Raw genomic sequence first — 13,627 nt, forward strand, 5'->3', positions numbered from 1 at the left:
ATGGAGTTGGTGAGAGGTTTTCCTAAGAGTTTCCTTGACTTGTTCCCTGGTTTTGTGGCCATGAAGGCCAAGACCACCATGACTGTTTTTGCCAACACAGAGGAAACTGCAAGGGAAAAGAGAATGGCAAAGGCAGTTTGTCAGAAGAGACAAGTGAGCTTCTCAGGATGACCAATGAAGAAAAAGGAGCAGAGGAAGCAGAGCAGGAGGGAGACCAGGAGGATGTAGGTGAGATTTCGGTTGTTGGCCTTGACTATTGGTGTGTCATGATGTTTATGGAAAATCACCAGTACTGCAGATGTAATCAGAGAAAGGAAAAGAGCTAGAGAAGTCAAAGTATATCCCAGGGTCTCTTGATAGCTGAGGAAGTGGATCTTCTTTGCAATGCATTGGTCCTTCTCCTTATTGGGATATTGGTCTTCTGGGCATGGGTCACAGTGGGCTGCATCTGAAAATAAGAATTTTTGTGTAAGGATTTTAGCATCATCTGCCATGATCATTATGCCTCTGCAAGGATTGACATAACTGTCTCCTTTTTGCTCTGGCCAACCCACTAATGATATTGGTAGTGATACAGTGCAATTGGTGCATCAAAAAAAAAGAAAAAGAAAAGAAAGAAACCATCCTTCATTCAGGATGATTCTAGGGCAAGGTAAGCCAGAGAATAGAAACTGTTCCGTTCTAACTGGCCTGGTCAGTTTTTGTGACAAAGAAAAGGTCATCTCCAGTCACTTCTAACTTACGACTGCTGTGGCTTTCAGTGTGAGAGACTTTGCAAACTTTTCTTTTCTACTTTAAATTGGAACCCCAAGAAGATGAATGGATCTATCAGCCAGGAATGCTGTATTTTATGTGTGCACATTGTTTATTGGCTTTCCTCTGGCTCTGACGAGAGGGTTAGGCTGAGGTAGGGATGAAATGCATGATTAGTCTTGAGTCCCTTCATACCCACAAGAGATCCAAGTCCAGCCTACTTTGAATTCCATGGACTCTTATCCACCGCCTATTCACTTTCACCATTAGTAGTCCAGATTCTTGGATGGAATTTAAGATTAAAATAATCCTTTATATTTATTTGGACTTCCTGAATTTCCTGATTTCCTCATGCTTGACAGGGTTAGGGTTAGGGAGACAGAAAATGCAGACAGAAGAAGGACCCCTAAAGAATGTGTGCTAAACCTTGGCTCTCATAAGCCACTCTTTCAGAGAATGGGCAGAAGGTTTTCCTGATGGGATGTGACAACAGGTAAGGCTGGTAGGGGACCCATACACTCTACCCTAAACCTTTCCTGCATCAAATTATTGAGGAGCAGAAAAATGGCCTGACGGGGCAGAACAGCTCAAGGTCCATAAACTTCCTGCTGAAAAGTAAAGGTAGTCCTCGACTTACAACAGTTCATTTAGTGACCATTCAAAGTTACAATTGCACTGAAAAAAAGTGACTTATGACCGTTTTTTGCACAGTTACAACCTTTGCAGAATCCCCATAGTCATGTGATCAAAATACAGACGCTTGGCAATGGGATCATACTTAGGATCATTGCTGCGTCCCAGGGTGATATGGTCCCCTTTTATGGCTTTCCAATATGCAAAATCAATGGGGAAGCCAGATTCAATTAACAACCAGATTACTAACTTAACAACTGCAGGGATTCATTTAACAACTGAGACAAGAAAGGTCACAAAACAGATTAAAATACACTCAAGAAATGCCTCATTTAACAAAAGAAATCTTGGGAATTGTTGTAACTTCAAGACTCTCTGTGTGTGTGTGTGTGTGTGTGTGTGTGTAGGCATGTATGTATGCATGTAGGCATGTAGGCATGTAGGCATGTAGGTATGTATGAAATCTCTGAAATAGGTCAATCCTAACAAAAATGAAAAAATTAACACCTTTTCTATTGAATGGTTTCCTTGATCCTGGAAGATCTGCATTTGAAAAGTGCTCTACCTGTCTGATTTGAGATGGTTCCTTCTGGGCAAGGGTGACATTGGTAGCAGCAAACTGGCTCTCCCTCTGGAACTCTTTTCCTCTCTCCTGCCTGGCATCTCTTCTTGCCACACCTGGCAAAGGGCACCTTCTGAAAGAGAAAACAGAAATATTTGAAGTGCCTTGTGCAATGAAAACAATTCATTTATTCATTTCCACTTTCCCATTTTCCTGTTGAGAATGTCTGCATAAAAATGTGTTCACCAAGTTCTAATAGAAAAAGAAGGAAAAGGAAACACTCCTGGGGGGATCAGTGCCGTTAGTAATACACCAAGGGATGCTAAAATTTGGATCTTGAACTTCAAAGTTGCTACATTGAACTATGGTTTTTCTAAAAGAAAGAATGATGACAATCCAACTGAACAGAAACAGTCCATGGGAATCACAGCCTGATCTAATAGCATCCTGGCTTTAAACAGAAGTTCTTCCTACTCCCACCCATTGTTGGACCTTTCACAAATTAGACTTCAAATTTGTTAACCTCAAATGCAAATAATTCACCAAATACCAAAGTGCTTTCCTACATATTTAGACCTCTTTTCATCTAAGAAGGATGTTCAGCATCCCCAAGAGAGAGTGATTCTTTTCCTGAATTTACAACATTTCCTTCCTGCTCACCTTTGAGGCCCAGATGATCGCATCAGGGTTAACGGAGAAGTCCTGGCCTGGGGCAGCCCTGGGATCCTTCTGCCCAACTTTCACAGGTACTAAAATTTTGTTGGGGTGGGCAATCCAGTTGACGATATCATAACGAGCAGTTCTCAGTCCATTTTGTGAGAAGGAGACTTCATCTCCAGCACTGTTGTTGAAGTGGACATTCCTCAAATTGTCAAGTATCTGAAAGAAAAGAGATCTTCAGAAATTGGAGCAATTAGCTGAAAGGCAGAAATGAGACATCATGGCTTCTATGATTTTGTGGTGGCCATCATCATAGGAAACAGGTATAAATCTAAAAAATAAGAGTTGGTCCCTTGGTTGAGATATGAGCAATCAGGAGTAACACCAAATATTTGGCTCTTTTGATATAACAATACAAGATTCTCTTTATAATTGGGCATTTATATTTTGGCTTCCACAAGTTTTAACCAAAATTAGAATTAGTTACATACAAAAAAGTTAAGCCCACATTCCAAATTTTTATTGTGTGGTTTTACTCATGTGATATTTGGCTGTACAGTATATTTTTAAATGTACATGTAGTGGCTTCTGCATAAGCCACTTTGCATTTTGTTGAATGGTTAAATAATTTATATCAGAAGAGTGCATAATTCTGCTGACTTTCTCTAGTATCCAAGAGAAAATAATGCAGAAACCAGGTGTGACCAAGTGAGGACAACTGCAAGGAACTGCCAGGCCTGAATTCTCTCTTCATTGCCTAGAGAGGTCCAGTGTTTAGCCAAAACAATGCAGGACATTTTGAGGAATTTCAAACCAGGAACCTATTAGGTCCACTTTGAGACTCTTCTGTCGATTAAGGCTGATGAAGGCTGATGTCACCAAGAACACAGGACAAGAAGCAATGGATGGAAACTAACCAAGGAGAGAAACAATATAGAACAAAAGTTAGAATCAGAATAGAGCTGGAAAGGACCTTGGAGGTCTTCTAGTCCAGCTCCTGCTGAAGCAGGAGATCCTATACCATTTCAGACAAGTGGCTGTCCAGTCTCTTCTTCAAAACCTCCAGGGATGAAGCACCCACAACCTCTGGAGACCATCTGTTCCACAGGTTAATTTTCCTTACTGTTAGGAAGCTTCTCCTTAATTCCAGCTTGCTTCTCTCCTTGATTAGTTTCCATCCATTGTTTCTTATACTGTCCTCTGGTGCTTTGGAAAATAAATTGACCCCCTCCTCTTTTTGGAGAAATTTCCCGAGAGTGAGAAGAATTAATTAGTGGAATGACTAGCTTCCAGAAGTTGCAAGTTTCTCCGACACTGAAAGTTTTAAAGAAAAGATTGGAGAGCCATTTGTCTGGAATGGAATGGGGTCTTCTGCTTGAGCAGGGGATTGGAGTAGAAGACCAATCTTGTGAGGTCATATAGGATTCTGACTCACAGAAACATAAAAGAAGGTGAAAATTAACTGAGCTGAGTATCTTTTTGCAGGTTGGATTCAGATTAAATGCTGAGGGAAAATAAGTAGATCCTGCAAATACGCCCATTAAGACCTCAACTGTTCTGGAAGCATCTGACACAAATGCACACAGATTATCCTCTTGTTCCAGGCTGACATTTCCTCCCTGGTCACCCCATGAATCTCAGGGAACTTTCAGAACCATATATGAAGATATTTCCAATACTGTTGATATCTATAATTGGTTTAGGTTACTTCTCTTTTGCTCCCTCTTTCAACAAAACATTATAATTAATTCATATGTTTTTTAAAAAAAAAATGCTGTTTAAATTTGTTCTGAGATGCAATGATATAGAGACAGTATAGAGATCGTTCATCAGTAATTCAAGAAATATACATGAGAAGCTTCCTCTCTTTTGATCTGTGGGCTGGATAAAATATCGCAGAGATTACCTGCCATGGCTGGACATTTGAGATCCTCTTTCCAAGCCTCAGCATGGCTGGTCGTCCTCCTGATCCATAAATTGCATGTAATGAATGTGCCACAGCATAAATGGCATTGTAGATGTTGTAACTTTCACCTGTCAGGCTCATTTGAAAAACAAAATCTGGAAGATCCTGTAAATTCTCCTTTCCTGTACATTGTTGTTCCCCTTTTGGAGGGACCTTGCCTGGTTTGGGGATATTGCAATCAAAGAGTGTTTCCCACCAATCCAGGAGAAAGCTGGCCCCTTCTTTGATCAACTGGTATAAAGACAGGAGGAAATGGCTGAATTCTGAGACATCACCAGTCTGGTCCTTAAGCTGCAAAGCTCCATGCAAATTCTTTAAACCTTCAGAAGGATCCCCAACCAGAGTAAATTTCCAGTGAGAAGTTAGGATCCAAATAATTTGAAGTGGCATCTTCCCATATTTTACAGAAAAATTCAAAACTGTTAAAAAATTTGCAATAGCAGTGGAGTCTCCAAATAGAATAATTACTTCAGCTTTAAACAAAATTTTGTAAATTAATTTGTTCATTAAAACAGTAAATTGATCAGATTTCAAGGTTTCAGTGAAGGCCAGGCAGATCTCCTTCTCCTTCAGCATTGGCATCAGAGTCGAGATGAACTGTCCTCCAGTGTCATCTTCAGAGGTCACAAGCCCAACCCAGTTCCACTGGAAATGCAGGAGCAGCTGGACTAAACCCACACACTCTGGAAAGTCACTGGGATTAATCCGGAAGAAGGAAGGATAAACTGGTCTGTATTCCTGAGGAAGCTCAAAGCCAACACCGAGCTGGAGAAAGAGAGATTTCTCTTTCAAAGACAAAGTAAAGTTTTGTGCTGACTTTAGGAGATAACATCACATGCTTTTTTTAACCTACCAGTCAGGCAGACTTACTTTGATTAAAGTAAGAAGCTTCTTTTCTTCCTAAAAGAACTGATAATTATATATTTTGTCTGGTTGTGACACGTCAGAAGCCAAAAGTTTATCAACCTGATACAGGTAATAAATTGCAGTGAAATGGTGGCTAAACTTTATGAAAGTTGGAAATTAATTATTCTCGGCAACTATAGCATTTCAGAATTATTTCATTATCTGTCTGTTGGGGTTATATATCCTGAAATATAAAAATGAATTCAACTGTAGGATATCCCCTTTAACAACATTGTTTTCATCCTTGATTTTTCTGTGTGCTTCTGTTCTTTGTCTATTTCATAAGGTATCCTGTGGATCCCGCTTACCTGTGGGATCTTGTAGATGCTGAAGATGGGGGCCATTTGCTTTGAGGATTTGGGGTTGTCACCTCCAATGACAGAGAGCAGAGGGTCCTGCCTGTCACATTTATAACCTGGAACCATTTGGCCCCATGTGGAGAGAAAGGAGAGGCTGATTAAAGAAATCCTCCTCTCAAACTGATCATTGTTACAAATGTGGAGGCCAAGTGTGATGTTGGGGAGGAGAACCAAATCTTTGTTGATCTGTGTGACTGCAAAAACTAAGGCCAGGAACTGCTGGTACTTCTTGAGTATGGGTCTATAGGAAAGAAAACATTGGGTACATTACAGGGAAAATGTTCATGTGTATGTGGTTTAAATTTGCCTAGCCATATTTTTGATGTTGTTTGGAATAGCAAATCTCAGATTTCATTGAGATTTTTTAAAAATATACTCTGATTAAAATTTTATGGCTTAGTGACAAAGGAGAAAGGCAAGCTGATCCATTGGTTAATTGCTCTCACCATTAGGTAATTTCTCCTTAGTTTTAAGTTGCTTCTCTCCTTCTTAGTTTCCAGCATTGTTTCTTATCTTGATGCTTTGGAAAATAGTTTGCCCACCTAGTCTTTGTAGAAGCCCTTCAAATATTGGAACAGTACTATCATGCCACCCTACATTTCATTAGACTAGAATAACAGAGTTGGAAGGGATCTAGGAGGTCTTCTAATCCAACCCCCTGCTTAGGCAGGATACCCTACACCACTTCAGAGAAATGGTTTTCTAATCCCTTCCTTAAAACGTATAGTGTTGGAGCACTTACAACTTCTGGAGGCAAGTTGTTCCACTGATTCATTGTTCTAACTGTCAGGGAATTTCTCCTCAGTTCTAGGTTGCTTCTCTCCTTGATAAGTTTCCATCCATTGCTGCTTCTCCTGCCCTCAGGAGCTTTGGAGAAGAGCTTGACTCCATCTTCCTTGTGGCAGCCTCTGAGATACTGGAAGACTGCTCTCATGTCTCCCCTAGTCCTTTTCATTAAACTAGACATATCCAATTCTTCTAATTGTTCTTTGTAGGTTTTAGCTTCCAGCCCCCTAATCATCTTTGTGGCTCTTCTCTGCATTCTTTGCAGAGTCTCAAAATCTTTTTTGTAAGGTGATGACCAGATCTGGTCACCACAATACAAAACTGGTATTATTACAGTACCAGACAGTTAGGCCAGCACAATTTCAAGTTTGTTGTTCCTTCCTCACTTTTTATATGGTCTATCATCTTCCTGATATAGAATTTTAAAATAATTGAGAATTCATTCTGTGTTATGATCAAAGACAAGAACTACACTAGGACATTAGAACAGTAGAACAAGGATTTCTGAACGGAGGTCCTGAATCCAGAACACAACAAATAATTCATGCATCTTTCCCTGCCAGGTGAAACTTACAAAGTATAAAAACCAAGCCTGAATGGTTCCTCCTGAAAATTTGGGACACTGGAAGACATAAGAGTTCCCAATGGTAAATTCCCACCAATAATGAGATCACCAGGCCTGTAATAGTGCTGTTTTCCTTTAGGCTTGAACAAATTCCTCAACACACATTGCCTCCTCTTAGCAGTAATTGGAAGAAAGAGGCAGAAGAGCAGCAGCAAAAGAGGCAGCCCAGTCATTCTTCTCCCTCCTAAATCAGAAACCGAGATTCATGCAGAAGCTGAATTGCAGGCATGAACAAAGAGAAAAGTGAGGACATCTGAGTCTCAACAAACCCAAGAATGATTCTCTTCAAGACAAGGCAAGGTAATTTGACAGATCCTGCCCCTAGTGGAAGATTTTGGAACAGGTTTTCAAAGTAGGTTTTATCCTGGAATAATTTGAGGATGGAAATCCAGAGGGATACATTAAGAATTACTCTTATGATAATTGCAAAGGGAAGGACTTCTCATATCCACATAGCAATAGATTTTATTTACACACCAGAATGGAAAAAACATGTTTGTGTCTGTTCTGCCTCAAGCGTTTTAGGCCTGCTCGGGGCACGCAGTTAATTCCACACTTAGGAATCTCTTTCAGATCAAATTTATTATCAGGCATTCTTAAGAGCAAAACTTACAGTTCAGTGTTCAGATACTTCTGACTTTCCATGCTCTGTCCCATCACGTAGTGTAAAAAGAGGATGATAAACAGAGATGTGATCACATGTCATGGAACTACATTTCCCATAAGGCAGTCTCTGCCTACATTTCCCATGAGGTAGTTTCTTAAAGGATACAGTTCTTAATTCCTACACTACCTATATACCAGCGATGGCGAACCTTTTTTGGCTCGCCTGCCACAAGGGGGGGAGCACAGGGGGATCGTGTGTGAGCGTGCCGCACCCATAATGCAACACCCCCCCAGTGCGCATGCGCGCACAACATGCGACCCCCCTAATTTACATGCTTTTTTCGCCCTCCCCAGGCTCCAGAGGCTTTATAGGAGCCTGGGGAGGGTGAAAAGAGCCTCCCCCGCCCCCCGGAGGTCCTCCGGAGACTTCAGGGACTGTCCGGAGGCTTCCCTGAAGCCTTCGGAACACTTAAAATGACCCTCCGAGCAAACCGGTTTGCACGGAGGGTTGTTTTAAGCACTCCGAAGTGCTCCGAAGGCGTCAGGGAAGCCTCCGGACGGTCCCTGAAGCCTCCGGAGGGCCTCCGGGGGGCGCGGGGGAGGCTCTTTTCGCCCTCCCCAGGCTCCTATAAAGCCTCAGGAGCCTGGGGAGGGCAAAAAATGGCTTTTAGAAAGGTGAACTCAGCTGGCCAGCGAGGGCATGCGCGCTGGCCAGCTGACAGGGCAGCGCCTCGCATTCCCTGAAAAATGGCTCCGCGTGCCACATGTGGCACGTGTGCCATAGGTTCGCCATCACTGCTATATACTGTGGGGCAGCACAGTGTCTTTGGTTGTTCATCCCTAATGCAGATGGATTTGAGAGTCAAGGTGAAGCTGAGTATTTGATCTACATGAAACGGAACCCCTGGAAACAAGGCGGAGTTTGGTCTGAGCCATAGATTGTTTGGATAGCATTGAGTGCTAAAGGGCCATAGTGGCACAGGACAATCAGTGATAGTCCAGTAAATTTGAACAATCATTCCAAAGTTTATTCCAAATAACTGGTTTACTTATACTTGTTATCAGGTAAAATTAGAAATTAATTTCTCCCATAGAAGTAGTAGATTGGAAGATCTCTCAAGATGTTATGCTGATTTAACAGATTAAGAGTAATAGAAAGGAAGGAACCTTGGAGGTCATCTAGTCCAACCCCTTATTCTTGTAGGAGACCTATACTATTTCTGATGGGTTGCTCTCCAGACTCTTAGCATATTAAGAGTTGGAAGTGACCTTGTAGGTCATTGACTCCAATCCCCTGCCCAAGCAGGAGACCTTGCACCATTTCTGAAAGATAGAAGTCCAGTCTCTTCTTGAAAGCCTCCAGTGATGAAGCTCCCACAACCTCTGAAAGCAACTTCTCTTCCATTGGCTGATTGTTGATTGCTGTTCTTAAAAGCCTTTAGCAATTTGTTCCACTGGTTAAGTGATTTGTCCTTAGTTCTATATTGCTTCTGTCCTTGGTTAGTTTCCATCCATTGTTTCTGGTCCTGACTTTTGCTACTTTGGTAAATAATTTGTCCCCCTCTTCCTTGTCACAGCCTTTCAAGTATTGGAGGCCTACTATGATGGCATTCTTCCTCTCAGAAGACCAGGCATAACTCCACTCCCCTGATCATCTTTGTTGCTCTTTTCTGAACATTTTCAGAAATGGGGTGACCCAAAAAAGATGTTGAGACTTTGGAAAGAGTTGAAACTAGTTGGACTAATTTAAAATTGGAGTTAGAAAAAGTGTTCTGCTATGTTTTGAAGTCCAAGCAATGTTGTGAAGGTTTTGTCCTAGGTTGTTGGATGTGAAGAAACTCTCATATTTAATCCTAGCAAAAACCCAAACAAGGGATCTGTGGAAGCTTGGTCCTTCCAATATTGGGACATATCCAGTTTTAAAATAAACACAGGGAAAAATGCTGGTTTAAAACAGGACTAAAGATTATGAAATTTTAGAATAGGATAGCATAGCATAGCATAGCATAGCATAGAATTAGAATAAAAATAGAATAGAATAAGAATAGGATAGGATAAGATAGAATTGAATTGAATACCAGAGTTGGAAGGGACCTTGGAGGTCTTCTAGTCCAACCCCCTGTCTAGGCAGGAAACCCTACACCACTTCAGACAAATGGTTATCCAGCATCTTCTTAAAAACTTCCAGTGTTGGAGCAATCACAACTTCTGGAGGCAGGTTGTTCCACTGGTTAATTGTTCTAACTGTCAGGACATTTCTCCTTAGTTCTAAGTTGGTTCTTTCCTTGATTAGTTTCCACCCATTGCTTCTTGTCCTGCCCTCAGATGCCTTGGAGAATAGCTTGACTCCCTCTTCTTTGTTGCAGCCCCTGAGATATTGGAACACTCCCCTAGTCCTTCTTTTCATTAAACTAGACATACCCAGTTCCTGCAAACCTTATTTATATGTTTTAGCCTCCAGTCCCCTCATCACATTTGTTGCTCTTCAAATTTTGATGAAGACATCACATTTTAAGGTGAAGTAAAAGGTCAAATACCTTAAAGTGACATTTGCAAATGCAAACTCTAACCTGTTCCAAAATAATTTTGTGTCTGCATGGAATGAAATGCAAAAAGACTAACTAAGGGGAAATAAATTGTGATTATCATTTTTGAGTAGAATTTCTGTAATTACAATGAAGGTTTTTACCAAAGATGTTGTTTTTATTCCAGAAACTACCAATACCAGTGACCGATATTTCATTGAAACAATGGCAAAAGGCTATTTCTAAGTTTACATGGCAAAGGCCACAAAAATATGGAATATGAATAGTTGCAAGATGCTAAAGAAAGAGGAAGGTTTGTGTAGCCAGGTTTAAAACCATACTTTGATCCTTCTGGTTTGATCTTGGTGAAAGACCTGGTGGCCCTTTAAAATAAGATGTCAGCTCAGGAAACTTCCTTTAGAAAAGAAATAATGCTGAGACCAAACTAATGGACCTACATTCAGACCATATATTTTAGCCAAACTTAACCTAAACTCAAGTCAAAAGGAGAATTGGAATAAGAAGAATGTGTTTCTAACAAACTCACATACCTACAATGTAAGAAAAGATTTAATTTGGGCAGGAAAGTCGGATTTGAGGAAAAGAATAGAAACAGAGGTGACATTCACATTTTTCCCCTAACGGTTCAGTGGGCGTGGTTTGGTGGGGGGTCCTGTGACTGAGTGGGCAAGGTCACGGCCCCTCAGTCACATGATTTGTCAGAAATGGTGTAGGGTCTCCTGCTTGGGCGGGGGGTTGGACTGGATGACCTACAAGGTCCCTTCCAACTCAGTTAATCTGTTAAATTTAATAGCTGGAGCAATGGGGTTCTGCTGTGAGCAAGAACACACACTGATGGTTGATTGGCACCAGAGGGCTGGTTCCCACATGAGGCAATCTGCGCTGTGATTGGTTGCTCTGGGTGTGGAGGGGGAGTTTCCTTTTCCCCCCGCCTTTTTCTTCTGTGGGCCCTGATTTACCTCAGTTGCTCCCGTTTGCCTAAATATCTAGTTTTCTGTACATATAGTTGAAAAATATATCCATTTTTTAAATGTGTGTGTGTGTGTGTATGCATGCATGTATATTGGGTGATTACCTCTAATAAGTTTAAACTCTCTTGAGTGCATATATACATGGTAATCCTCAACTTCTACTTTTGAGCTTTATTGGTTTCTTTCATTGACCCTTGTTTCTTTCCTCCAACACCGTCCCCTAGAGTCAGGAACGACTAGCACATATGTGTGAAGGGAACTTTTACATAAAATATATTCATTTCTATAAACTAAAAGTTTGTGTCAGCATTTCTGACTCCATTGGGACACCGGCTGTGCAATTCCCTGACATATACCAAAAGCCCCTCCCCTTATAAATTATGTCATGGAGTTTATATCATAAATTACCTATGGTGACTGACTTTTGTGCTACATACAAACACACAAACACACACACACAGAGTTTCTATTCTCTTGCTACATTCCCCTTTCTATGAGAATTTATTTCCCTGATAATGTTGTAAAACTCATCTGCAGCTTCTCCACATGCCAAAAATGTCAGTCTCAGGGCTTTATGTGGTATCCCAGGACTATTATCAAAGCTACCTCCTATGAGGTTATCAGCTCATCTGATACATCAGGATATCTTTATCAAAATAATAAAGGCAGGATACAAACTAAGACATACATTTGAAGTGCAGTTTTTCCCCAGTGCTCAGCTTCCTGAAGATGCTGATTTTGGCTCAGGGGTTTCTCTGTTGATGAAAATGTAACCAAATTTTGGTATTTCATCAAAAAGCTCTCAGTGCCATTGTGCCTTTGGTTCTTTCTTTCCTTTTCCCCTGTAAATCACGAAACTTTTCCCATTCAGAACACTTGGTGCATGATTCTATGTCCTTCTCTTTGTAACCGATTTCATTGTAAATTAATTTGCATCAGGAAAGGTGACCATTTTCTCTCATGATGTTCAGTGCATGTTTTTTTTTTCTTCCTCTGCTACATTGTTGTTGACATTCTCAGCACACATGAAAAGATAATGTACAAATACAAAAGAGCAAGATTTCTGGCTGATAGATGTTTCAGTCTTTCTATAGTTCCAGTATAAAGTGGCAGAAATCCGTCACTCTGACATTGAAAGTCAAAGTAATCATGCAAGGGTCCAGTGAATAGACAGGGCCTTTTTTCCACAGCAAACTGACCAGGCCAACTGGGGATGAATAGATCCACGTCTCTTGGAAACCTATCCTGAGGTCATTAATAAGGAAGAATGATTGGCCTTTTTTTGAGCCCTAGAACAAAGCACATTTGTCTGTTCTGAAAATCTCGTTGAAAGTTGGGAAAGTGACATGATCTCACGTCACCAATTTTTGTAGCCAAATGATTTTTTCCCAGAGTTTCTAATTCTGGTTGTTTGCTGTAGGTGGGTCAGATGCAAAGGGGGGGGGGGAGTTGGTGATGAGTTTTAAAGGATTTCAGGTACCAGGCTTGATGTGAGAAAGGTAAAAACAATCCTGCAGCACAGTCACCCCCAACTTTACAACAGTGCTGGACAGAAATTCCTTCTAAAAGGGAATTAAACCTTCACAAACATCCATCTTAATCTATTCATATAAAGCTGCTCCAGGAGAAAAGAAGAATTGCAGATGTCACAGAAGCTGAAGTGGAAGAATGACAGACTGAAGGTGGGATAAGAAGATCAAATTGGAGGGGAAGAAAAGGGTAGAACCACTTGGGAAACTGAACTCAGCCATAAAATCATTTAGATGTTCCCCATTTCATCCGGAGAAAATCAAGAGGTCAATAATATGTGTATTTTATTTTCTCATTTAAAGGGTATACTGTGAAGATGTTTAAATTTAGTAGCTGGAGCAGTGAGGGGTTCTGCAGTGAGCCAGAACACAGTGATGGTTGATTGACACCAGAGTGCCAGCTCCTACGTGAGGCAATCTGTGCTGTGATTGGTTGATGTGGAGGGGGAGTTTCCCTTTTTGTCCTGCTTTTTTCTTCCGTGTGCCCTGATTTACCTCATGATGCTCCTGTTTGCCTGGCTGTCTAATTTGCTGCATATATAATTGTAAAATAGATTCATTTCTATAAAACTACACGTTCTTTGCCAGATCAAGAGGTTTATGATGAGTGATTATATCTTTCCCAGAACAGTCAACAATGAAGAAAACCCACTTCACAAGAAAAATGCAGTAGAGAATCATTGCTGGCTCTAACTAGTTTTTGGATAACTCTCCTGGAGAGTTTA

General features: G+C 40.9%; 1 protein-coding gene across 1 annotated transcript in view; it reads right to left on the bottom strand.

Moving 5' to 3' along the window:
• The window catches only part of LOC309385061 (vomeronasal type-2 receptor 26-like), a gene marked incomplete at both ends in the record, with an annotated part of 189,185 nt that extends 184,626 nt beyond the window's left edge, over window positions 1–4,559 (bottom strand). Inside the window, 2 exons of the mRNA XM_081939134.1 lie at window positions 2,609–2,827; window positions 4,515–4,559. Of these exons, the coding sequence (XP_081795260.1) occupies window positions 2,609–2,827; window positions 4,515–4,559 (264 nt within the window). The remainder of the gene's footprint in view (window positions 1–2,608; window positions 2,828–4,514) is intronic.
• Between the last annotated feature and the right edge of the window lie 9,068 nt (window positions 4,560–13,627).

This window comes from Natrix helvetica (genome assembly GCF_964273705.1).
Source record: "Natrix helvetica genome assembly, chromosome: 1".
Classification (NCBI taxonomy): domain Eukaryota; kingdom Metazoa; phylum Chordata; class Lepidosauria; order Squamata; family Natricidae; genus Natrix; species Natrix helvetica.